The sequence below is a fragment of the Ursus maritimus genome, unplaced genomic scaffold (genome assembly GCF_017311325.1).
Source record: "Ursus maritimus isolate PB19 unplaced genomic scaffold, ASM1731132v1 scaffold_6, whole genome shotgun sequence".
NCBI lineage: Eukaryota > Metazoa > Chordata > Mammalia > Carnivora > Ursidae > Ursus > Ursus maritimus.
In genome coordinates, this window is record NW_024426774.1 from 64504887 (window position 1) to 64528100 (window position 23214).

Sequence of the window (23214 nt, forward strand, 5' to 3'; positions counted from 1 at the left end):
ATTGCATGGAGCACTGGGTGTTATACGCAAACAATGAATCATGGAACACTACATCAAAAACCAATGATGTACTGTATGGTGACTAACATATCATAATAAATTTTAAAAAATAATAAAATAAATAAAAATACTTTGGAAATACATGAAAAGTTACACATTATAAAATTCACATGAGTAAAAATTAAATTGATAGCAGCACTGAAAATGTGTCTAGGAAAGGCATATTCTAAGTTTAATTATTTCATGCATTAGAAAATTAAGAAACATGATAACAGTGATTTATGTATTGAGAAAAACACCCAGGTCACTGCAAGTTTGAATAAATTTTCTAGATGCTGAAATCTTTTCTCTTATTTAACTTGAGATTAAATAAGAGACTAAAGTAGCTATTTGAACACTTCTTTATTTAGAGGAGCCAATTTATTTTAAAGGGAACATTTTCATCTCACAACTGAAAGTAATAATGGGATAAATGGGAGGAGCTGGGCAGTTCTCTGAGACAAGTGCTGCAGCTGGGGTTCAGCAAATATCAGAGTCAGTACAGACTCTAAAAATATGTCCATCAGAAAAGATTCTTGAAGTTTCTTTTGAATATATTTTATGTTTGTGTTCATGAGACATATCTGTGAAAATGAAAAGATATTCTTGCCATAGCAGTACTGAAATGTATATGTGTGTGTATATATATATATATATACACATATATATGTATATATATATTAGTAGTATATATTATATATATACATATCTTAATTCAGTATTTCAGTACTGAAATGTGTATATATATATATATATAAATGTGTATATACATATATAGTAGTAGATATATATACATATCTGCCACGTAATACACTGACTTGATAATCAGAAAGTAACGGAAACTCTATATGACAGACCATCTCACACAATCAGCTAAACATAACCACTCTTTCTGTTTTGTTTGATGGGGGAAGTTATAATTACATGCTAGAGGTATATTTTGTATGTGTGTTTAGGCTGAGGAGATTAGTTGGTCATTCAGTTTCAACTGTTCAGTGGTAATTTAGAAATGAAATTGTTACATTAAAGTAGTTTTGATCTAATAAAGAACTGTTGGTTAAAAGTGCCATCATTTCCTTCCCATTTTTAACTGCTATCCAATACAATAGTTTCCTTTTGAAGCAGATCTCAGTAGAAGTTGAAACATTTCAATGATATAAATTCAAATGATTGGGCATCTGGGTGGCTCAGTTGGTTAAGCGTCAGCCTTTGGCTCAGGTCATGATCCCGGGGTCCTGGGATAGAGCCCTGTATCGGGCTCCCTGCTCAGTGGGGAGTCTGCTTCTCCCCAACCCCCACCCCCACCCCGTCCCAACCCCCTGCTCATTCTCTCTCTCAAATAAATAAAATCTTTAAAAGAGATTAATTCAAATTATTGCCTCTCATTAATAAAACATTTTAAATAATTACACAGTCTTCCTAAACCTCTAACATGACCTCTCTCCTGCCAGCTTCCCATTTTATACATTCTCTTCCCCAAATTATTTTCCTCCTTACTCTACAAATTCCCACCTTTCTACTTTTTCCTCACACCTTTCACATCTTTTCCACAACTCTCTACTCTCAACTGAGGACATTGCCTCATACTTCTCTGAGGAAATAAAAGCCATCAGAAGTTGCTCATTTTTGGGAGACACAGACCATGGCAGCCTTGCAGCCCTCAAGGAGGGTTCTTCTCCCTCCATTTTGCCATGCCTTCGCTGGCCTGGCCATCAGCTTGCCCTGGAGCATGGCATGGAACTCAGGGATGTGGCACTGAGCCAGGTCTCAGGATTCTGCCCTCCAAGAAAATCTTGCCATGATTGAATAGGACCCCAGATAAAAATTCAAACCTTCAACCTGTTCGTTTTTTCATCCCTGAAAATGAATCACCCTTGGAACAGAAGCTAAGATAATTAAGACAAGAAACACAAGAATGGAACCAACAGTCTGGGCAAACCAGAATTTGACATTTCATAAGGAAAAGGAAGAATTTATTCACTCATAACTAAAAGTTAAAGGCCTGGGACTGAGAGCCGGATCAGGTCAAAAAGCAAAATTAGATGCAGAACGGCTGACTTTTTAAGGAACATTTAAGTAAAAATTTTCAGAAGCACATGTATTATAAGAGACTGGTACAAGTGTAATTTTCCCATCACCTTCTTCATGGGAAAAATGGCCCTGGGGAGGGTTTGGAAGAAGCTTAGACTGAAACAAGCTTAGAGCCCATCCTGGCTCACCCACCAGTGTCCGAGTTTCTAGGAGAAGCAGCTGCTTTGGGAGTTCATTTTATAAGGCTCTAAAAACCTGTGAGTGAGGGGCGCCTGGGTGGCTCAGTCAGTTAAGCATCTCGGTTCGGCTCAGGTCATGATCCCAGATCCCTGGAATGGAGCCCCGCCTCAGGGTCTCTGCTCAGCAGGGAACCTACTTCTCCCTTTCCCTCTGCCTCTCCCCTCCACTGGTGTGTTCTCTCTCTCTCTCTCTCTCTCTAATAAATAAATAAAATCTTAAAAAAAAAAAAAAAAACCTGTGAGTGAACTGAGTTCCACACCTTTTTCGTGGGGGCCCCCTGACTTATGTCAGCACAGGGTAGACTGTGAGAACGGAGTTCCTGGTAAGCCATGGGCCACACGACTCTTCCCAACTGTGGATTCCAAGCTGGTCCTCGGTCACAGAATGATATTAAATAAAGCCCAAGCATGTGTACCTGCAAAAAAAAAAAAAAAAAGTTGCTCATTTTTGGATTCCCAAATATGTGTGTCTTCTCCTTCTTCCCTCCTGTTTCAATGTAGGGAGTATCTCTCCTCCTATCATTTCACTCCTGGTGTGGATCCAATCCCTCACTCTCCATCATCCCTCCCTTTCTAATGAATAATGCTGATCCCAAAATAAACATGTGCCAATATCTGTCATCTGTAAAAAGCCTCTTCTTGATTTCTATCTTTAAGCTACCTTTCCTTCTTTTGCTTCCCCTCACAGAAAACCTCTTGAAATATTCTATCTCTACATGCTGTCTCTACTCCCTCACCAGGTCACTCTTGAATCCTCTCAGATCTAGCTTCTTTGTCCCACCATGCCTCGGACATTGTGTATCAGGGTCAATGCTTACTTCTATACTGTCAAATCCACTGGCCACTTTGGTCCTTATTTTTCTTGATTCTTCAGCTGCATCTCTCTCCCTGGAAACATTCTACCCCTTTAGCTTCTGTGATGCTATTCTGTGCAGGAAAGAGTTAACATGGCAGGCCCGGGATTGCTATCTTTTGAAGGGGCTTGCAAGGTTGGCCCTTGGCTAGCATTTGAAAACTTGATTTTCTGTATGTTCTCTTTTCCCCTAACTGATAATGATGGCTCACTCTGCCCAGACAGAGGGTCTGATCATATAGATCAGACCCAGATAAAAATCTTGGGCACTTTGTCTCTAATGGGCTTCCTTGCACAGAAACATCATACACATATTATTGCATTTTCACTGATAGGGGAAGAATGTGCTCTATATGACCCCTCACTGGAGAAAGAGGGCATGAAACCTGCTCATGGATTCTTCCAGACTCCACCTTGTGTCTTTTTCTCTCATGATCTGGCACCATGTATTTACTGTAGCACTGTGATAATCTTAGCCATGAGTACAACTATATGCTGATTCCACTGAACCTCCTAGTGAATAACCAAACACAGAGCTGGTCTTCACCCCTTGGTCCTGGTTTTCCTTTTCTTATACTGCTCTATTGGTTTCTCCTGCTTTGTCCCACTTGGAGCCTCAAGGTTTTACTCTCTTCTCTGTCTGTACTGTTTTTCAGATGGTCTTCTTTGGTCCCTTAACATTAAAATATCATCTATATGCTGACAGCTTCCAAATTTATATCTCCAGCCTAATTCTTACCACTAACTCTAAAAACTGACACCCAAAAGCCCTCTTGAATCTTCACTTAGGATTGTGCAGGTAAACCTAGTATGGCCAGTATGGAACTCATGATTGCTTTTTCACAAACCTGGTCCCACCCTCTATTTTCCCATCTCAATGATGGGTCTACCATACATGCTATTACCAAAGGCAGGAATCTGGGAGTTATCTGTGATTCTTCCCTTTCTTTCATACCACATTCTATCACCAAATTTTGTTAGTTTTACCTTCAAAATATCTCAAATCTGACACTTTTTACTATTTCACCTTGATACAAATCATCATCATCTCTCACTGGACTACTGAAATAGCTTCCTAATTAGTCTCTCTACTTCCATTCTTATCCCTGTATAATCCATTCTCCATTCAGAGAAATCCTTTGAAAGTTCGAATCAAATGATGTCATTTTCCCGATTAAAAACTTGTCTATTGATTTCTATTGCACTTAGAGTGAATCTAAATTCTTGGCCCACTTATTTGGTTAGAAGAAAAAGTAGGTGCTGTTGCATTGAGGAAAAACTGGGCTTGATCAAGAAACAAAGAAGGTCAGAGTACCTACAGCAGAATGAGTGAGGGGGGAATCAAGATATAAGAGGAAATATTGAAAGAGAGGGGTCTTTTCTTGTAGGCTTTGTTTTTTTAGTACTTATTACACAAATCTAGCATCCCATATGGAAGCAAAAGTCATATTAATGTTCTCTAATGAACTAATCATTTATTTTTTATTTATTTATTTATTTATTAAGATTTTATTTATTTGACAGAGACAGCCAGCGAGAGAGGGAACACAAGCAGGGGGAGTGGGAGAGGAAGAAGCAGGCTCATAGCGGAGGAGCCTAATGTGGGGCTCGATCCCATAACGCCGGGATCACGCCCTGAGCCGAAGGCAAACGCTTAACAACTGTGCCACCCAGGCGCCCCTGAACTAATCATTTATAAAATGAGTTCCAACTCAAATACTTTTCCATATGAAACATCAGTACTTATTTTCCCTACCCTATCTCATTCAGTTGCCCCTCAGTTGATATCTTCATTGGTTTGAACTTTGTGGTAATATCCCCAAATACAAATCAAGTGCAAATCAAATGAATTGAAAGTATTCAATTGCCTATTTTGCCAAAAGTGCAAGATTTCATGAAGTTGATGAAAGTGATGTTAAAGGATTCTTCCAATCACACATAAGGCTGTTGGCAAGTGAGATTATTGCAGTCATACCAAGTTAACAAGAGGAGCAAAGAAAATACAAAAGGAATGTTTCAAAAAAGAAAAACTTGAATATCAAGCAATTAAGGGAAGTCAGTAGGAAAACTCATGAAGCTCTTGATAATTTTGGTTAAAATGACTTTCTGCCTATTAAGAGAGTGAGAAAAAAAGAGGCCACAGACTGCAGAAAATACCTGCAAGTTACATATGTGGTAGAGCATTTATCCCCAGAATATATAAAGAATTCTTGAAACTCAGTAAGAAAACAAATAAGGCCCCCCAAAATTGGACAAAAGATGTTAATAGCAATTCACCAAGAAAAATATATGAATGATAAATTAGTACTCAAAAAAGATGCCCACCATTATTAGTCATTAGGAAAATGCAAATTGGAAGCATAATGAGATACTATTACACACCCACTAGAAAGGCTGAAGTTAAAAAGACTGACCATACCAAGGAGGCAACGATGTGGAACAACTAGAAGTCTTGTACACTGGGGCACCTGGGTGGCTCAACTGGTTAAGCGTCTGCCTTCGGCTCAGGTCATGATCCTGGGGTCCTGGGGTGGAGCCCCACAAGCCCTACTCACATTGGACTCTGCTCAGTGGGGAGCCTGCTTCTCCTTCTCCCTCTGCCCCCCCCCAACTCGTGCTTGCTCTCTCTCAAAAAAAAAAAGTCTCGTACACTGCTGGTAAAAATGTAAAATGGCAGAATCACATTGGAAAATACCTTGTAGTTTCTTAAAAGTTATACATATATCTACCATATGATCCAAGCTGTCTTCTCCCACATATTTGCCCATGAGAGAAGGAAATAATATCCACACAAAGACCTATACATTAGTATTCATAGCAGTTTTATTTGTAATAGCCAAAAATTGTAAATAACCAAAATGTCCATCCACAGATGAATGTATAAGCAAATTGTGGTATAGCCAAACAATGGAACATGAATCAGCAGTTTTTTTGAGAGAAAACTATAAAATCGCACCAACTTGATGAAGATCAAGTGTGGTCACTTGCCCAGCAGCAGCAGCTGCAGCCACGAATTTGTTCACAGGCCCCACTCCAGATCTACTAAATCAGGAACTCTGAGGGTGGGAGCTCTTTAAACCACAGCTTTAGACTAATTTGCTAACAGTATCAGTAAGGGTTCTTGATGTCAGTCATCTTTAATATCAGTAACCAACTCTGGCTAACTTAAATTGAAGATAAATTTATTGGCAAGTATCAGGTAACTCACAGAATTGATAAGAAATGCTAAGAAAGATTCTTAGATAACAGGCTGGAACCAAGGGAGTGAGGGTAACAGAAACAATCTGGTTCAAATGCTGCTGCTGCCAACAACATACGCCATCTCTTGTCTTTGACATAGTGGTCACTGGAGGCAGCTGCTGCTCCTGACAACACAGCCACGGATGCCAGACTGCTTATCTGTCAAAGATCCAATATCATCCCTTCATTTTGGCATCACTTGGTCAAGATTTAAAGTACACGGTGGATGGGGCGCCTGGGTGGCTCAGTTGTTAAGCATCTGCCTTCAGCTCAGGGCATGATCCCAGGGTCCTGGGATGGAGCCCTGCATAGAGCTCCTTGCTCTGCTGGGAAGCCTGCTTCTTCCTCTCCCACTCCCCCTGCTTGTGTTCCCTCTCTCGCTGGTTGTTTCTCTCTCTGTCAAATAAATAAAATCTTAAAAAAAAATAAAGTACATGGTGGCAAAATCTGGATCACAAGGCTGTCAGGGGAGTGGGTAGAGGGTGAATCTCACTCCTTAGACTTCTGAAGTTAGAGGTAGGAGCCTACTTCTCACCAAGACTTAGATGGGAGGATTTCCCAAATCTAGCCACTGGGTTCAGATGCTGAGCAGTCAAAAACAATTAAAGATGTCCACTATTGGAAGTGTTCTGAAAAAAGTAAATTAGTTGTATTCTTAGCAGGACCATGTTCTAGCATAGTTAGTCAAATGCATTCTTTGTATGACTAATTATGGACTTAAGAACTGACCATAAAACTTACTCTTTGTTCTTGAGAGTTATGTCTTTTCATTTAAGTATTGGCTCACGGTGGATCATAAGAGTAGACGGTGTCTTTCCACTGCATGTTTGAGTAAAGACTGAAATGAAATGACTGGATTTGAAACAATGATACCTCGACTAGACTTTTGGTAGTTTTCAAATGTTGTTATTTAAAACTGAATTAACTGGACATTCACAGGCAAAAATATGAATCTTGGGGGCATCTAGGTGGCTCAGGCAGTTAAGCATCTGCCTTTGGTTCAGGTCATGATCTCAGGGTCCTGGGACCGAGCCCCACATTGGGCTCTCTGCTCAGTGGGGAGCCTGCTTCTCCCTCTCCTTCCATCTGCCACTCCCCCTGCTTCTGCTCTTTCTTTCTCTCTCGCTCTCTGTCAAATAAATAAATAAAATCTTAAAAAATATATGAATCTTGAACTAAATGTCACACTCATACAAAAATCAACTCAAAATGGATCATGGACTTAAATGTAAAACATGAAACTTAAAAAAAGAAATCTTTGAATCTAGGACTAGGCAAGGTTCTAGGATCTGACACCAAAAGTTTGGTCCACAAAAGGAAAAACTGATAAATTGGACCTCATCAAAATTAAAAACTTACTCTGCAAAGACCCTATTAGAGGATGAAAAGATAAGTTGCAAACAAGGAGAAAATATTCGCAAACCACATATCTGACAAAGGAATAGCACTTGGAATATATAAAGAACATGCCAAACTCAACAGTAAAAGACCTAGCAATCCAATTAAAAACCAGGCAAAAAACAGAAGCAGACATTTTTCACCCAAGAGGACATGGAGGTAACAAATAAGCACTTGAAAATAAGGTCAACATCCCTCTCCATTAGGGAAATGCCAATTAAATCCACAATGAGGTATCACCACATAAAGAGTTTGACATTACTTTATCTATAAAACTAAACAATGCAACCCAGCATGACCCAGCAATTGCACTCTTAGATTTCTATCCCAGAGAAATTAGAACTTATGTTCACACAAAAATTTGTAGATGAATATTCACAGCAACTTTACTTAGAATGGCCAAAAACAAACTATAGTACATCAGTACTACGGAATGCCATTCAGTTACAAAAAGAAACGAACTATGGCACACACAACAACTTGGATAATTCCCTAGGGAATTATCTGAGAGAAAAGGGGAAATTCCAACAGGTTATATCCTGTATGATTCCATTTATATAATAGTCTTGAAACCACAAAATCGTAGAAATAGAGACCAGATTCGTAATTTCCAGGGATTAGAGACATGGAAGGGGTCGGGGAAGTGAATGACAGTATAAAGGGCAACAGGAGGAACACTTGTGGTGTGGAAGTGTTTATATCTTGTTTGACTTCATCAGTGTAAATATCCTGATTATGATATTGTACTAAGGATGATATCAATTCTGCAAGATGATACCAATTTCGGGAAACTGGGTAAAAGGTACGAGGGATATCTCTGTATTATTTCCTGCAAATACATGAGAATCTACAATTACTCAAAATAAAAAGATGAACTTAAAAAACAAAACAAGGCAACAACTTAAAAACTGAATTACTTAGGTTCTGAGTCCAGAAAAGCAGCCCACTCTCTAGAGCTATCACCACTACCATCATTATCATCAATATACGTAGATTCATGACTATTTGTAATCTGGTTTCAGTTTACCTTCTTGTCTCCTCTCTTGCCTTTATCCACATTTTCTGTGCTCCTACCACACTGTACTCGTTGCTCCCTGGTCTAATTAGGCCCAACGAAAACTCCACATACTTTCCACATGCTTCTGCCTCTGCCTGCAATTATCTATCCACTTGACTTCATGGCTTCCACACCCTCATGTTACCCCTTCAGCTTCCTCCAAGTATCTGGGTACAGCTCAAAGCACTATATTCATATATAGCTTTCAGGATAAAATCTAAAATTCTTAACCCAACCGACAAGGTACTACATGACCTAACTGCTTACCTTCTCTGCCACTCTTACCCTCCCTCTCTGTACATATTGGTCTTTTCTGAGCTTCTCAAACAAGCTAAGTTCTTCCCCTACCTCAGTCCTCCACTCATACTGTTTTCCTAGCCAGATCATTCTTAACCATCCTTTCCCCGAGCTCCTCATTCATCAACTGCTACTTCCTCAAAGAAATCTTTCTAGGCATCTTAGTCTAGGCCAGGTACCCCTATTCTAACAATCAGAGTTCCCTTTATCCTATTACAGCATTTAACAAAACTATAATTAAAATACCTGTAGAATGAGTTGTTTAATGTCTGATTGGCCCACTTGACAGTGAGTTCCATAATATCAGCAATCACATAAAAAATACACCTTTTAGGAAAAAACTTTTATATTACATTTTAAGTTGTTTGTTATTTCTAGCATATAAATCCCTTTGTCTCTTTGAATTTGCTTACATTTATTCTCTTTCTCTCTCTCTTGCGTGCATGTGTGCGCGCGTGCACACACACACACAGAGCCTTCTATGAGTGATCTGTTGTATAGAAATTGTGGAAAATAAGAGAAAAAGCTAGATTCCGTGTTTGGACTGAAGCAGTACTGGGATGGGAACAACAAGCCTCAGGGGAAGATGATCACTTGACAGAACTAATTTACCAGAAGCAAAAGTTTAGAGCTGGGAGATACTATAAAAACACAACCTCCCATCCTCCAAAACTGGCAGAACTACTGGGTGAGGCACTGAATTTTTCAGTCTATGGAACGCAGTTTCAATTAGTTTCATCTAGAGATTTTAAGAGGTAGGGAGATCCCAGCTGACATTTGGTTACAATTTTAATTTATGTGTTTACTTGACTGTCAACACACTAGATAGTGAACTCCTTGAGGACAAGTACAATGTCATTCATCTTATGATCTCCAACTTGGCACTCAGGAGGCACTCAATAATGTTTATTGAATTAATGAATATATAATTCACCCTGGAGAATTAGGGATTTGATATATTACCCCTTTTATGAGTCTAAAAATTTCAAAAGACATTCTGCTTAGTACAAAAAAAACAGATTGCAAAGGGCAGCATTTCAAGCATCATAGTGTGAGTGTCTTGCTGGCTATTCAAGCTATTCATGCAGACAATTCCATTCTCTGCTTATGAGCAAGGCCTGTTCTATTTATAAATATAAAAACTGGGGGGTAGGTGGAAAGAGTATATATCCTCTTTGTGCATTAGTTATTATCTCTCCACTGCCTCTATTGTTAATTTCTTCAACCAATGTTAAAAAGTACATCCCTTTACTATATTTGATTAGAGGGAAGCTGTGACCTCCTACATTATTCATAGCTTGTCAAAAAGAAGAAACACAAAGAGCTTCGGTTGTGCTGAAAAACTCTTTGCATTTAAATATCAAGTAGGCATTTTCTAAGTAATAATATAATAATTTTTTAATCCTTAAATAAATATAGCTTGATGGATAGGAATCACCAATGACCACCTATGTGATATGAGGATTCTAAAAAAGCTCTTAATCATCCACAATTACTCCCTTTTGCTCCAAATGATGTCTAATAATTTAGAGTTGGAAGTTCATTCCTTAAGGGTCTCCAGTTCCAGTAGCATGGCAGCCTGAGCTAATGCAGAAACCCACGTATAGAAATTCTGCATTAAATATAACAAGTGATAACAACAGATGAGTTCACACACAGAAAAGGAAAAATCTCCAGACTCAAAAACAAAGAGGAAAGGAGAGCCAGAGTGATAAGTGTGTGAGTTAATTCTGCATCAATTTTGGGGCAGTGTTATTGGAGCTTGAAACAGCTAGTGACTTGGGTTTTAACACCTACTCAGGGAAAGAAGCTGATGCCTCAGACCAAAGGGAGTTGGAAATAAAATATTGCAAAAAAACCCAGAATTCTCTAAGGGCTGAATTCCCAGGCCTGTAACTTACATAGGATACAAATTCAAATTTATACTAGCTGAAAAATGAACATAAATATTGATTGGTACTGGGCCTGTGCTGTTTCTGTGGATCAGGTGCAAGCAAACAAACAAAATGCTCTGGGTCACATGGGAGTTCCAGAGAGACAAAAAACCAAATGAAGATAGTATCATAATATAAAAAATTACAAAATACAAGCAAATGATCCACCATGAACAAAAGTCAACAAACATATAGCACCCCTAAAAATCTAAAATAACAGAAAGGATTGTCTAAATGTTATTGTCTAGAGGCATCTGGGGGGCTCAGCAGGTTAAGCATCTGCCTTTGGCTCTGCGATCCCGGGGTCCTGGTATTTAGCCCTGTGTCGGGATCCCTCTCCCTCTGCCCCTCCTGCCACTCGTGCTCTCTCTAATAAATAAATTAAATTAAATTAAATTAAATTAAATATTGTGTAAAATAATTAAATGAACATGTCTAAAATCATTAAAGAAGTCATTGGAACCATAAAGAACAAAAGTCAATGAAAATAGAATAGCAGATTTGGAAAGGAGCAAAATAGAACTTCTAAAATTAAAAAAATCATTAGAATTAGAAGCTCAATGGACAAATTAAACAGATCGGATGCACAATAACAAAGAATTCTATGAATTAGAAATAGGTCTGATAAAGTTATCCAGATGAGGTAAAGAAATGAAGATTTGCAAAATGAAAGTAACAAATACAGAGATTAGAATGAGAAGGTGTAACATATGTCTAGTGGGAATTGTACAAAGAGAGAAGAGGAACAGAAAAATTGTGAACAGATAATAGGCAAAAATTTTACATGACTGATGAATGATATGAATCTTTTCATTTAAGAAACAAAAATCCCCTACAAGATAAATAAAAAGAAGTCTACACCTAGTTACATCGTAGTAAAATGGCAAAATGCCTAACAAAGAGAAAGACTGTAAAGCAGTAATTGTAGAAAAATTCAAGCTTTAGCTGTGATTTCCTCTTTAGTAAAAAAATGAATTCCAAATATACTCTAATGAAGTGAAGTGGATGCCATGATGCATGAGAAGGGCTTTTGGATGAAAACTCCAAAACTTAAAAATCATATAGGAGGGGCGCCTGGGTGGCTCAGTTGGTTGAGCATCTGACTCTTGGTTTCAACTCAGTCATGATCTCAGGGTCATGAGATTGACAATTTGCTGAAATTCTTTCCTCTCCCTCTGCCCCTCCCCTGCTAAAAAGGGCACGCTCTCTCTCAAATAAATTAATAAAATCTTTTTAAAATCATATAGGAACTACAGGGTGCCTGGCTGGCTTGGTCGGTAGATCATGTGATTCCTGATCTCGGGGTTGTGAGCTCGGACCCCATGTTAGGTACGGCACCTACTTAAAAAAATCATATAGGAACTAGGGGAAAAAACCTCTCGTTTCTCAGGTCCAATATTCTTGTTGAATAGTAACTGCAACACAGCAGGAGTTCGGACATTTGATTCTATTAGAATGAATCATTCTAATATAATTCAAATACTTCTAAAGGCAGAAACTAACAACCTGTCATTTTTTTTCACTACTAAGTGGATTATCAAGTAGTGAACCAAAGGCATAAATATTTGATTGGTAATTATCCCCAGCAGTTCCTCTAGCCTGAGGAGAAACCTCAGTCTTCAGAATATTTTCCATGAAGGGCTATTGCACTTTCCAGGAACAGCGATTTCAGTCAGCCTCCTGGAGGGGTCTGATAAGAAGCCAAAGTGTCCCTCAGGGTCTGACTGAAAGCATAATGTGCTGTTATCTTTTGGTGGAGTATCCCGAGCTCTAAAAGATAAAAAAAAAAAAAAAAAATGCTCGGGGAATTAGTCTTGAGAAGAGAAAATTAACCCCAGGCTTTGGGTTACTATCTCCAATGATGAGTAGACTTGGTCCCCCAAAGCAACTTAAGGTCTCCCAACTTTCTCACCTGAAGAGGTTTCACTAGTGTTTTCCATTAAGCCTCACATAGAATAACAGAAAGAGACGTCATCTTTTTTGTTCCAATAATTCTTTTGACCTTCCCAGTTCCGACATCCATTTCCAGGGAAACTGACATCATCGGAACGGCCTCTTTGAAATCTTAAATCCAAATATTCCTGTTCTTCCAGATCCCTTGCTCAGGCCAATCCTTTCACATTGCTCTTGTACCTCATCAGGATCTGAGTCCCTTGACCTCTCTATCAGCCCCTCTTCTCTCTTCAGTTAGACTTCAACCAATTTTGACATTAACCACTCTCTTTTAAATGTTCTCAACCCAATGATCTCTATTTAGAAAAGAAAATTCAATGAGATATTGTAGGTAAAGCACTGGCTGAGAGAAGGGTTCAACGGTAGTGGCTAACACCACTACCATCACTACCACCAACATACATTCTTATTCCTTTGTCATTGCATCATACCAGACTGCATGGCATATAATCCTGAGCTGCTAAATATTATTGGGGAAAATCACTAAATTGTTCACAGAGATGACAGTAAATTCATGCTTCCAGACTTAACTGACAAGTAATTTTACTGTTTCTCTAATGGGTTTTCTGAATTTTGAGACTACTCTAAACCTTCTCCAATCTCCTTTGCCCCACTTCCTCCCATCATTCTCATTCTCTTATTTTACAGAAAAAGAAAAAAGAAAAAAGAAACTATCAGAAAGAACTCCTCCAACCTCTAGTCACCAAATCTGCAAACCTTTTTGCATTTGCACCTATCCTCCCCTGCCTTTCTCCTCTGACAATGGAAGCACAGTCTGGTTTATTGCTAGAGGCCAATGACTCCACATTCTCTCCCACTCTCTGTCATCCTCACCCACATATCTTCAACCTTTCTCCATTGGCTCTTCTCATTAACATTTAAAGCATATCCCATCTTCAAAAATTCCTTTTTATTCCAGCTACCTCCTTATCTCTCTTTTTCTTCCCACCCAAACTTTTTTAAAAAGGTGGTCCACTTTTACTGCCTCTAGTTATTTACTTCCTATTTTCCCATTGTCATTGTAATCTGGCTTCCATTGTAGCTCCCCTGAAACTGTTACCTGTTGTATCAGTAACTCCAATAAACTCTCCTCAGGTCTCATTTCATTTGACAGGTCAACCACTTTTGATACCTTGATTATTTCCTCCATCTGAAACACTCCGTCTTTAGGAACGCCCACCTTTCTAGAACTCCAACTTCTCTGACCACTTCTCATGAGTTTTCTTTGTTGTCTCTCTCCTCTTTCTCTATCCATCCTTAAATATGGTACTCCTGAGAGTTTGATCAAGGGCCCCATACTGTTTATACTGTTAAACTAATTACATAAAGGCCATTAGACTGAAGTGGCTCTAATGTCTCTGCCCAAAATCTGTGCAAATGCCTCAAGGTTATGAAATCTAAACACTCAGGACAACCAATCACAAACTGCCAATTGGATTTTAAGCTACTGCCAATCAAATAAACTTTGTCTCTACCCCTTCTCTACCTGTCTTTCCCCTGGCTCCTGTCAGGGCTCCTAACCAATTCTGGTTTGGCCCTGCCCAATTCATATAGATTTTTACTCAATGAACTCCTAAAAGTTTTAATAAGCCTCTTTATCTTTTAACAATAGTCTATATCTCATTCCCTCCAATCTTACCTATAATGCTAATACATATCTCAGGTTAGATCATCCTCCTGATCCATACATCAAAGTACTTTTCCATCCTTTAGGCATTTTGCCTCCAAATCTGTTCCTGCTATCTCGGTGAAGGACTTTATTATCTATCCATCTTCTCAAACCAGAAATCTGAAATCATCCTGTCTCTTCTCATTGTTGCACTCTTCATACTTAATCAGCTACCAAGCCCAGACCATTCTTCTCACTGCAACAGTTCTTAAACCATTTCAACTGACATCCATGCTATCAGTATGTCACAGCTTCTTAAGGGGTCCTCCAGTTTCCAATTCGAGTCTGCTTTAATCTATTCTCTACATAAAGTCAGAGTGATTCTTTGAAAATATAAATTATATCACGCCATCCCCATGTCTAAAATGTTTGAGTTTTCTGTTGGTTTTAGGTTTAAAGTTCTGAAAACTCCCTGTTATTTCTTTCAAGGTTTCAGTCCTGTGCTCCTCTTGCAAGCAATCTGCAGCCATTCTGAACTTCTTTGAATTCCTAGAGTGCACGCTTGCAGCCTCTAAGCTGTCTCCTCAGCTAAAATATACCTTCTCCTCCTTTTCCTAACCAACTCTGCACTCAACGCCTTTAACCTCAACCTTACCTATCACTTCTAGGAAACTACTTGACACCCCTCCAGTTTGAACTAACTCCTCTTTAGGTGTTCCCAAGGCATTCTGTACTTATCCACCAATTAAGAGTATTGTCTTGTAATTGCTTATTCCCTAGACTAAAGCTCCAGTTGGCCTCTGAAACCCTGGAGGGCAGAAACCACGTGCTCTTCTCAAGGGCCTAAAAGGAGCGTCTGACACACAAAACAGTTCAATTAATATTTGTTGGATGAATATTCACTTTTTCGGAATGAGGGCGGCCCGGAAGAATAACACAAAGAGGAGGGCTTAAAGGAGACTGAGCAAACAAATCGGTAAGTAACAAGTGAGATGGATACAGAGTACCTAGGTTTTTCCACACACTGGGGGTGGGGGACTAGGCCCACTGCTTTGTCGGAAGGCACGGCGAGTATGGGCTCCCGCAGGCAGCCGCAGAGAGCGCGCGACCCCAAGCGAGGAAGGACAATAGCTTGGAATTCAGCCTCGTGTTTCCGGTGGGGCAGCCTCGCGCTCGGCCGGTGAGGCCCGGGGGTGGGGGCTCCGAGCCGTCCCCACGGCGAGGGAGGCGCGGCCCGCTGGGCTCCCGCCGCCGCCACCGCCGCCGCCACCACCTCCTCCGACGCCGTCGCTCCGCCCCGCCCCGCCCCGCCCCGCCCCGGAAGTGACTTGAGGCCCGTCCGGAACCTGCGGGCCCGGCTGCTGCAGCGTCACCAGCCGAGCCGGTGCGGGGCGGGCGGAGCGGCCGCTGCCGCCGCCAACGAACCCGGATCGCGCGGGGGCCAGTAGCGCGCCGGCCAGGGGAGGGGGCCCAGCGGTCGGGCCGAGGGCGACGGGCCGCCGGCGGCCGTGGGGCGACGACGACGCGGAGGAGGCGGAGCCCGGAGAGGGGTGGGGGCCGGGGAGGGTTAGGGTGGGAGGGGGTGGGGGGGGTGTCCCTAGGCTCATGGAGCCAGCCGAGCGGGCGGACGGCAGGGATCCCCCGGAGCCCGGCGGGCGTCCCAGCCCGGACCCGCGGGGCTTCGTCCCTCAGAAGGAGATCGTCTACAACAAGCTGCTGCCCTATGCCGAGCGGCTGGACGCCGAGTCCGACTTGCAGCTGGCCCAGATCAAAAGCAACCTGGGCCGGGCCGTGCAGCTCCAAGAGCTGTGGCCCGGGGGCCTCTTCTGGACCAGGAAACTCTCCACGTAAGTGTGTTCGGGCCTGCAAGGTGGGTGGGGAATCAAAGGCTCAGTGGGAGGGCGTCCGGGGGAAGGCGGCTCTTTGTCCTCACCGGACCTCTGGACAACTCTGCCCCGACTCCAGCCGGTGGACCCGGAGCAGTTGTCTGAGAATCGAGACAAGTGCCTGGGAAGCACTCAAGTGCCCTCCCTGCCACTTTCCTGCGGGACCTCCTTGGTCCTCGCCAGCCCTCTACGTCCTCCCCAGCTGCTTCTCCCCAAGGGTTCGGGTTGTTGTCTTCCGACCTGCGGGGCCCTGGGGAGCCAGAGGGCACCGGGCCACTAGGGAAAAAGGTGAGCGGTCCCCCAAGGGTCCTTTTTGGACCTTTGCTCGTGGGGGAGGAGAGCAGAGAGGATTCATCTATGGGGGAGCAACTCTTGACTTTTCCTGGTGCTTCCTCCTCCTCTTCCTCTATGGTCTCCGCCTCTTCGTATCCTTCAATTCATGTCTAGTAACTTTCTGAATGGGAAGGAGGCCGTAGGGAACTCGTAGGTTCTGCTTTTTGGGGCCTGCTCAGTCTTTGTGGGTTTGATTGAAAAGATTGGTTTATCAGCCCCTAGCGCATTCTTGGGCTGTATACTAGACTTTAATGTTGAGAATGTTGAGTCTTAGAACCTCGGGAAAGTGTGTGTTTCTCCAGTTGTGACATTTCCTTTGGAAATGGGTGACCCTAAGGAAAACAGAGAAGAGAGCTGTCAGATTGTCCAGGGCATTATGAGTACCTGGCTTGTGTTTATTTTTGAGACGCTCAGATGAATATAGCTGATCTAAATCAGTTTCAGTTGTTATGTTATTCTTTCATTACTATTACTATTTTTTTGCACAAACACCCGGCAGACGATAGTGCCACTGAAAGTAGGGGGGAAAGCTAGTAAAAATTCAGTCTGGGGAGAAAGGTTAGAGACTTTATTTATTTATTTAGATACCACCAAACCATTTATGTCCAAATAAGCAGCAAGATGGGCATCTTCACTGTGTCAAGAGGATTTTTTAAGAAAGTTGTGCTGTATCTTGTTTGGTTAACTGTACACAAAATTTGGTAACATTGTATGTTCACGCATGTGGGTATAGATGGATAAACACACAAGACGGAAGTCACTTATCCAATGTTTACTCAAATCTGCTGAGTGAACTGGGTGATGACTCAGGGTTTTGTAATGCAATAGTCTTCTCTACATTTCCTCACAGTATGATTCTTATCTGCCAGTTATTAGGGAGCCTCTGACAAATTTCTCATCTCCACTTGATGGTGGTTGTGGTGGGAGTAATACCTTTTTAATTAAAACTAAACTGAAACACTTAATTTTCCATTTTCAAAGAGTGACCATAAAATGTCAAGGTTAACAGCTCTCCTCTTGATTAGAGTGTGGAGAAGTTTGTGTATTTAGGATTCATAGAAGACTTTGGGGGAAAAAATGCAACAGGGAGAAGAACCACTTTCAGTGAAAACAGAGAAATGTTTTATAACTGATTACCATCAAATGATTTTCCAAGTGAGCCTCCTATGTGTTTGTGTTACTGAGGCACAGTAAAAATAAAGTTATATTTATCAGTTCCAGTAATTCCCCCATTTTAATCACTCTTGTTAGATTTACCAGAGAATAACTATTTTGGGGGACACAGCTTCTTTTAGATGCACGATATATAAGTATACCTATGTGTAAATGCATATCTGGTTTGGATTACTGAATCTGGAATCTACACAGAGTTAAGCATTGTTATCTGACATTTTACTAAGCTTGGCAAATTAGCACCTAGAGTTGGATTATTTTTGGCTTATTAAGTAGCTTTTACCTAGAAATGGCTAAAAATACAGTGGAGACAGTCCGTGGTGGTTAGGGCAAGGTTGCAGTCAATAAGGCTTACTAGCCTTTGAACACCAGACCATTTATGTCTAAATAACCAGCAAGAAATGCTGTCAGAATTTTATTTTGGAACAGTGGTTAAATGCTGCAAACTGATTCTCAGGATTGCACTATGAGACATTTTGAACTTGGTGGGACATGTTGTGATCTTGGGTGTATTTTTTTCCCTTAAGTCATGTTAAGGTGACCTGTTTATAGTTCCGCTCGTTGTTTTTTAATGAGCCTTGTGTGTTGCACAAGTTTACATCTAAATGATGCCAAAACATGTGATGACAGCTGTCAATTACATGAGTAGTGATCATATTTAGTACTTTGTAGAAGAATGGAAAGTAGTAATGAAAATAAAATCCAACTTCTACCAGGAGCTCTGTGATGTGGGAAGATTACTTCAATCATGTGTTTCAGTATTCTTGTGAAAGAAATGAGGGGGTTGGACTAAATAATTTCTGAGAAACATTCCTGGTCTGGTATTTTATGATTTTATTTTTTATCCTGTGGAGCCTCAAATAGGCCAGTGTGTATCTTTCTGCAAGGATTATTTGAGCAGCTTGTAAAGTACTGGAAATAGGTGTATAGATCAAGCACATTCCTAAAGAAGACCAGAGTGTAAATGCTATTCAGAGGCCCTGGGACTGGATCCCGGACCAGAAGTGTAACCCCGAATCTGGGCATCACAGGTCTGGGGGGGGTGGCGGGGTAAAGTTCTGGTTTGGGGATACTCAGGCTTCCCATCCCTTTTTTTTGACTTTGTACCTCACTTAAGTACTTGGCCGTCATTCTGTTTCAATCCATTTCGAGACTGTGGGTCTGTGTAACATCTCTGTGAAGAAAGGTTATTTCTGTGTACTTTAAAAATTGGCCCTGTGGTAAAATACAGGCTCTCTTGTACAGACAAGTTCAAGTATTAGAACTGCCTGTTAAAGAGACATTGTTTGTGTGAGGTAATATCACAGGGAACGTCTTAAACAAGCAGGGAAATAACTTGGAGAAGAGAGGCACAAACCTAATGGTCTTTGGGAAATAGCAGTGAAGACAGCTCCGGACTCAAAGTGCAAAGTGTTGGTGGATAACTGGTATGGCCCGTGTGGAGAATGACGGAGTTAAAGAAAGGTAATCTTGAAACTTGCTTTTTTTCCCTTGTCCCTCTGAACCTTTCAGGTGAAGTGGTGAGGTCTAGTTTGAAGACATCAGTTGATCTATACCTGGCTTTGCCGTGAACATTATCATCATCTTGGTCCTGCTTAACCTCTCTCAGCTTTAGGGCCCTCTTTTGGAAAGTGGGAAGAGTATAGACTCTGTGGTTTTTCAGATTTAAAACTTATTTGTGGATTGTTCTATAAAAGCAAAATCTTAACACAATATTGGGCTCCTCCGGCAGGATAAAGCCTGCTCAGGGCTCTGAAACATATTGTTTGAAAAATCACTGAGTTAGTCCCAAAGGGCCTTTCTAGCTTTGTGTTCCTTTAAATTGGTCTGTAGGAGGAAAAACAAGTGAATGGCCTATTTCCTACAAGTTTACCCCATCCATAACCCTTTCTTTCATGTTTTTTTTTTTAACCAGAATTTTTATTTTAGTGGAGGATGTGCACTTGGTGTATTATGAAACAAATTTAAATATCTTATTTGTTATAATGAAATGTTATATTCTTCGCTGTTTTATTATAATGAGACTATTATACTGACAGATCATTTCATTTGCTAATTAAACTGTAACTTCCTTGTTTAAATATTATTAAGAACATGATACAGCCTTCTTGGATAGAAATTGGATTATCCCAGTTGAAACCACATAATGTATTTAACTAGATTATATAGCCACCGGAAACTTAAGTTTAGTCACGATAAGAATTAACAAATACGCTGAACTCCTTTTGTGGAAAGTAATAATCTGACCACAGGAGCACCCAAATTTGTATCATGTCTTTGTTGGGGGAGAAAGTAGAAAATGCTAACCACTGAATCTTAGTTATTAACATGATGTATTTATTGGATATATAATGTTTAAGTGTTGAAATTGTGAAGTACACAATAAATAGAAGTGCTTTTTACTTATAAAAAATCTTGAAATCTTGACAAATTACCACCTTGATCAGTGAGAACCAGTTAGGGAAAGTAGTAGAAAAGGTTTGCCTTTGTTATTATATGACCATGCTCAAAACGGGAACCAAAATTTCTTTGTTGAATTGATTTGAAAGCTGATTTTCCATAGAAAAAACAAAGTAAATGAATTAAATTATTTTGGGGACATGATTTTTTCTGATAAAGTTGTGTAACAGTGCAATAAACTGTCCTTCACGTTTCTTTCTTCTTCTTCTTCTTTTTTTTTTTTTTGATTAACCAACTTTAGTTTTTAGAGCAGCTTTAGGTTCAAAGCAGATTTGAGCAGAAAATACAGATACCCCTTGTACCTACACATGCACACATTTAATTTTTCATACCAATCTCAAACTTATATATGTGTGTGTGTGTATATTAGATATTATATGTGTGTGTATTAGATATTATATATGTGTGTGTGTGATGTATATATGTGTGTGTGTGTGTATATATATATATATATATATATATATTTGAGGCCCTTCCCATTTTTCAAACACCTTTTTAGTTTCTTTCTTGCATTACTTGCTTTTATTCATTCATTCATTCTTTTTTAAGTAGGCTCCATGCCTGATGTGGGGCTTGAACTCATGACTCTGAGATTAAGAGTCGCACCGCTGACTGAGCTCATCAGATGTCCCTCAAGAACCTCTTTCAATCATTCTTTTAAAACATCTTGTCAGATTTTTCTCGTCACTAGTTAACTGGATGTGTTTGCCAGAATCTCATATGTCAATATATATGATTTGAATAGTTTTTGAGTACTTTTTAAATTTATTTTGCTTTAAACTTTTTTATTGTGGAAAATATCAAACATATGCAAGGAAAGACAGTAATATGGTGAACACTATGTACCCATCACCTATCAGTCATCAGCTCATGGCCAGTCATGTTCCTTCCACACCCATGCACCCCCCCATTGTTTTTGAAGCATATTATTTCATTCATAAGTGCTTCCAGTATGTATCTGCAAGGGAAAAGGAATTAAACCAAAAAAGTCAATATGATGCCATTCTCGAGCTTAGAAAAATGAATAATCCAGTATCACTTTGATCAATTTCATGGAGTTTTACTTGCAAAATTTGTGGTTTTACATCTGAGTTTCCATTTGCATTGTTTTGTCTAAGGTTTACTGCAGACAGACCCTATGGGCAATGATTTATAATACTGCTTATTAATGAACATTTGTGTATTTTGGTATCTTTCTTCCCCTCTTAACTGCGGAGAGATAGAATCCGTCCTGGGGCAACCAGGACTTCCTTGAATTCTCTCCATTTTAAAAACAAAGATATTGGGCGCCTGGGTGGCACAGCGGTTAAGTGTCTGCCTTCGGCTCAGGGTGTGATCCCGGTGTTCTGGGATCGAGCCCCACATCAGGCTCTTCTGCTATGGGCCTGCTTCTTCCTCTCCCACTCCCCCTGCTTGTGTTCCCTCTCTCGCTAGCTGTCTCTATCTCTGTCAAATAAATAAAATCTTAAAAAAAAATAAAAATAAAAATAAAAAAAATAAAAACAAAGATACTGAGGTTCTTACTAGTTAATACATAGTTGTATGCAAAGGAGTAGTGGCAGGAGTCTTTGAACAAATATTTTCTGAGTTCTTTGTGTGGGCCAGGCACTGTTTTTGGCCCATGGGATATGTTAGTGAAAGATTTCTGCCCTCTTGGGAAGTTGCAGTGTGCTGCTTTTCTCTTAGCACACATTTTTGCTCTTAAAGGACAACCTAGGCAAGGGGTAGCTCCATCAAGAAACTTGGGGAAGAAAATATGAATTCTAAGTGCATTACTTAAAAAAAATTCCGACTCTGACCAGTGTGTTTTAATGCCCTAAATGGAGGCCCTGAGAAGGGCGGTTAGGGAAAAAAACTAGTAACACAGTACCATTCCTTGTTCAGAAATCTGAATGTATCATTTAAAAACAAATTTCCCAAGTGGTCTTTCTGCAGTGTTATAAAATAAAATTGTCTCTGAAATACATGTTCTCTCGACTGAAGTAAAATGGAGGTAGTTTCTTGTTTTTTTTTAAGAGATGCTTGTTTATTTAGTAGTAAATAAGGACACAACTTCCTAACCCATTTTCTCATTTTGGAACCGGGGTGTTAACTTTTCTTTTAAATGAGACTTACTTCTAGTCAGTCTTCTCTCACTGCTCTCCTTTTCTCCTTTTTAATACAAAATCGAGATCTGTGTTTCTAATCTGTGTAGAAAATTAGATCAAAATCTCATACAGTGTGAATGGCAAACTGAGAACAGGGTAATACAAGCAGCAGCAAGCCCAGCAACCAGAAAACCCTTTATATTCATTGACACGGCCACTGGAATGTTAAAAGCAACACAAACTATAAATATTCCCATTTGGAATCTTGAGGTTGGCTACTTCCATATTCGGCGTATGCTCAGCATTTCTTCCCTTTTAGTGCACTCTCTCTTGATCCCCTGTTCGTGCTTTGGTAGTCTTTGTATATAATCTTCCCTCTGCTGCGAGCCTTCTTGAGGTCAGTGTCCTCCGTGTTTACTTCCTTTCCTCCTCTCCCAGCATTTACTACAGCGGTATATATACATTCATTGGTACTCAGTGATATTATAATTAACTTTTTTGTTCTTTGTAAACTAAAGCACTATGGAATTCTAAGAAATTACTACTTTTCCAGTCAAAATGGAGAAAACTGATATGGGATGAGCTCTATTTTAATACAGGATTCAAAGGAAAGTTACATATTTAG

General features: G+C 40.1%; 2 protein-coding genes and 1 pseudogene across 5 annotated transcripts in view; 2 read left to right on the forward strand and 1 right to left on the reverse strand.

The window, feature by feature from the left end:
• The window catches only part of ACYP2 (acylphosphatase 2), a 255891-nt gene extending 239974 nt beyond the window's left edge, over positions 1-15917 (reverse strand). For 2 of the 4 annotated variants that reach the window (XM_040623481.1, XM_040623480.1), the window contains exons 1-2: positions 15658-15893; positions 2570-2725 (exon numbers count right to left, since the gene is read on the reverse strand). In XM_040623481.1, coding sequence (XP_040479415.1) covers positions 2570-2719 — 150 coding nt within the window. In that variant the 5' untranslated portion in view covers positions 2720-2725; positions 15658-15893. Of the gene's footprint in view, positions 1-2569; positions 2726-15657 lie in introns of all 4 variants that reach the window. The other 2 variants (XM_040623484.1, XM_040623482.1) reach the window with 2 other exon arrangements.
• Positions 1448-2404, forward strand: LOC103671261 (annotated as a pseudogene).
• Positions 15918-16236: 319 nt separating the features above from the next.
• The window catches only part of PSME4 (proteasome activator subunit 4), a 103859-nt gene continuing 96881 nt past the window's right edge, over positions 16237-23214 (forward strand). Inside the window, exon 1 of the mRNA XM_008699861.2 lies at positions 16237-16497. Coding sequence (XP_008698083.2) covers positions 16256-16497 — 242 coding nt within the window. The 5' untranslated portion in view covers positions 16237-16255. The remainder of the gene's footprint in view (positions 16498-23214) is intronic.